The 3,307-nt window shown below is 45.6% G+C and overlaps 1 protein-coding gene across 2 annotated transcripts in view; it reads left to right on the plus strand.

Annotated features, from left to right (window-relative positions):
- Positions 1-3,307, plus strand: part of kdm5bb (lysine (K)-specific demethylase 5Bb) — a 109,905-nt gene that overhangs the window by 90,339 nt on the left and 16,259 nt on the right. For both annotated transcript variants that reach the window (XM_037684694.1, XM_037684695.1), the window contains exons 5-8: positions 1,112-1,168; positions 1,943-2,071; positions 2,147-2,240; positions 2,458-2,573. In XM_037684694.1, coding sequence (XP_037540622.1) covers positions 1,112-1,168; positions 1,943-2,071; positions 2,147-2,240; positions 2,458-2,573 — 396 coding nt within the window. The remainder of the gene's footprint in view (positions 1-1,111; positions 1,169-1,942; positions 2,072-2,146; positions 2,241-2,457; positions 2,574-3,307) is intronic.

The following is a 3,307-nucleotide window of genomic DNA, read 5'->3' on the forward strand; positions in this document are numbered from 1 at the left end:
CATCCATCATCTGTCATTCATTCATCTGTCATTCATCCATCCAACCAACCAGCATCCATCCATCCCATCAACCATCATCCATCCATCATCCATCCATCATTCATCCATCATCCAACCATCCCCCATCCAACCAGCATTCATCCATCATTCATCCAGCCATCATCTAACCATCCATCATCCATTTATCCAACCATCATCCATCCATCCATCATCCAACCATCATCTATCCATCATGCATCATTCATCCAAACATCATCCATCCAAACATCATCCATCTATCATCCAATCACCATCCATCTATCCATCCATCCATCCTGCATCCATCTGTCCATCATCCATCCATCCATCCTGCATCCAACCATCTTCCATCCAGCCAGCCATTATCTTTACCCGCTTCTTCCTTTTTGGGTCGCAGGTGTCACTGGTGCCCATATCCTGCAGTCTCTGTGTGAGAGGCGGGGGACACCCTGGACAGGTCTTCAGTCCATCACAGGGACGCATAGAGACAAATGAGACAAACAACCATTCACTCTCTCACTCACACCTAGGGACAATTTAGAGTTACCAATCAACCTAACACGTGTTTTTGGTCTGTGGGAGGAAACTGGAGTACCCGGAGAAAACCCACGCATGCACGGAGAGAACATGCAAACTCCACCCAGAAAGGTCCCCAGCCGGGATTTGATCCAGCGGCCTTCTCTTTGAGGGGCAGCAGCTCCACAACTGAGCCACCATCCAAAGCCCACAACAAACATTCACTGTTCAAATCCTTCAGCGACAGTGGACATCTGAACCTCTTTAGTTCTCTAAATTTGACAATAACAATAAATCTACCATTTTAAAAAAAGGTTCTAAATTAATATAATTACAGTGATTTTTTTGGGGGGGTCAAATCTCTCAAAAATTTGGAAGACTGTTAAAATGACAAAGTGAAAGTTTCAAGTGCTCCGATGTGATTGAGTGAGGTCTGCAGCTGGACCCTCGTGTTGTGTTGTAATTATAACTTTATGCTTCAAAACGAGCTTGCTCCAGTTGACTGCACTGGTTCTGTGTGGCCGCTGGGACAGGCCACTGTAAAACCTTTAACTACCAAAGCTCTCTTTTGCCTCAGGCACCAGATCCAGCTTCCAAACTGATGCGTTTGGAGGCTGATCCTGACCTTGAACAGGTACGTTCGTGTCATGACCTCAGAACGCTGCTCTGCTGTGACATTAACAACAAGCATGTTTTCTGTCTTTTCATCATAACAGACTTTATTGAGAACAAATGCAGTTTTACAGCCTCGTCGTAATGTTCAGGTCACTTTAAGCATCTTATTGTTAGAACCTGAAGTCAGCAGAAATGTCAACGAGTCGTCGTTTTGTTAGTCAGGAAACGGCAATTAGGTCACAAGCTGGAGAATTGTACTTTTTTCTTTTGACACTAATACACTAAAGGCAGCTTCATGGGCTTTCAGCAGTAAAAGCTAGTCTGGTGCTGAAGCAGCAGCTCATTTTGACCCAAGGGCAGCAGAAGGGTTAAAGAATAAACTGTTGTACAGCAGGCAGGTTGCTCCATGTTTTAAAGATACAAACGTTAATCTCTTGTTGTTTCCGTCCTCTTCAGTGGACTCAGTCAGAACCAGTAAACTCTCAGTTCTGGCGTCTCGTTCTTGTTGAGCTGACATGTCTGAAGTTACAAACTCTCACTAACCACATCCTGCTGTTGACCTTTTGTCTTACGGCTGCAGCATCGCACTCCGTGTGAGACACCTCATCCTCATCTCCTTGCTGTACTTGATAACCGTTCCTCTACATTCAGAACTATGCAGCCCTTTAGAACAACCGTCTGTTACTCTTCCACCTCCTGTGTTCTTAAACTTCAATATTTCCAGGAGTTCCCAGTCAGGTCTTTTAATAAGCATTTGATTTTGTTTAAAAAGTTCCTCGCTGTATCTTCTCAGTGCGTTCAGAAACTTGTCCAGCCCGTGGAGAGCCCGGACATCAAGGTGCAGAACCTGGCTCCGAGGCCGCCGGCTCCAGCCCCCGACTCGTCACCCGGTGCTCGTCGAGCTAAACGCATGAAGTGTGAGGTGGGAGCCACACACGCCCCACAGGCTTCCACTTATCACACTTCTGTCTTTTTATGCATTTGTGTGTTTGTGCAGGCCGCCTGTGTGAAGACGGAGCCAGGTGAGGTGGGTGACAGCAGGCCTAACCTGAGGCGGAGGATGGGCTCTTTTGTTGCCAAACCAGAACCAGGTCAGGCTCCTCCCACCAGAGAGAAACATTTGAAACTCCAATAAACCATTAAGCATGTGTGGTAGCATCCAGGCAGTGAATATTTGTTAACAGCACATTATTCATGTGCTTTAAGTTAATTAATTAATTAATTAATTAAATATCTAACTCTTCTGGTCACTGATAACAGACAACACATGGCGGGCTTGGTAAAGTAATGTTTCTTGTTGTTTTGCAGACAAACTGATTCCTGTTCCAGTGAAACAGGAACCTGTTGAGTTCAAGGAACCAATAATGGAACCGGACAAATTCAAGCCGCGGTACAAGATGGTTCCCCCTGTTCCTCCAAGTCCAGTAAGAAGGAACATCTTCTACTTTCAGCAGAAGCGTTAATATCTTACCTGTTGTAGAAAGTGTCAGTTTGGAGAAATGGAGTTTGGTTCTGGTCAGGTCCACGAGCTAACAACTCCTCAGAGTGAAGTCTGGACTGAAGACAAAAGTTTTCCTCATCAGAGAAGTTCCATGTTGAGCATCTTAAAGGATTCATGTGGACACTATTTCATGCGTTTTAGTTTCACATTCAACAGTTACATAAAAGTCAGCTATAGCAGCAGCAGCTAGCTGTGGAACTTCCCTGGATCACTTTCTGCTGGACTGTCAGAATAATTATGACAGACTAATTCAATCTGATGTCACTGTGGAGGTTTATAAAATAATGTTCATGTGAGCTGAACGTTTTAAAACTAGAGTTGTTTTAAGATGGCTGCAGTCCACTTAGGTCCTGACCCCACTTGGACTAGCCATTAGCTCGACATGCTTGGCTTAGCCGTTAGCTCATCACGCTTGGACTAGCCGTTGGCTTGTCACGCTTGGACTAGCCGTTAGATCGACATGCTTGGCTTAGCCGATAGCTCATCACGCTTGGAATAGCCGTTGGCTTGTCACACTTGGACTAGCCGTTAGCTCGACATGCTTGGCTTAGCCGTTAGCTCATCACGTTTGGACTAGCCATTAGCTCATTACGCTTGGACTAGCCGTTGGCTTGTCATGCTTGGACTAGCCGGTGGCCCATCACGCTTGGACTAGCC

Source organism: Nematolebias whitei, chromosome 11 (genome assembly GCF_014905685.2).
Source record: "Nematolebias whitei isolate Nwh7 chromosome 11, NemWhi1, whole genome shotgun sequence".
NCBI lineage: Eukaryota > Metazoa > Chordata > Actinopteri > Cyprinodontiformes > Rivulidae > Nematolebias > Nematolebias whitei.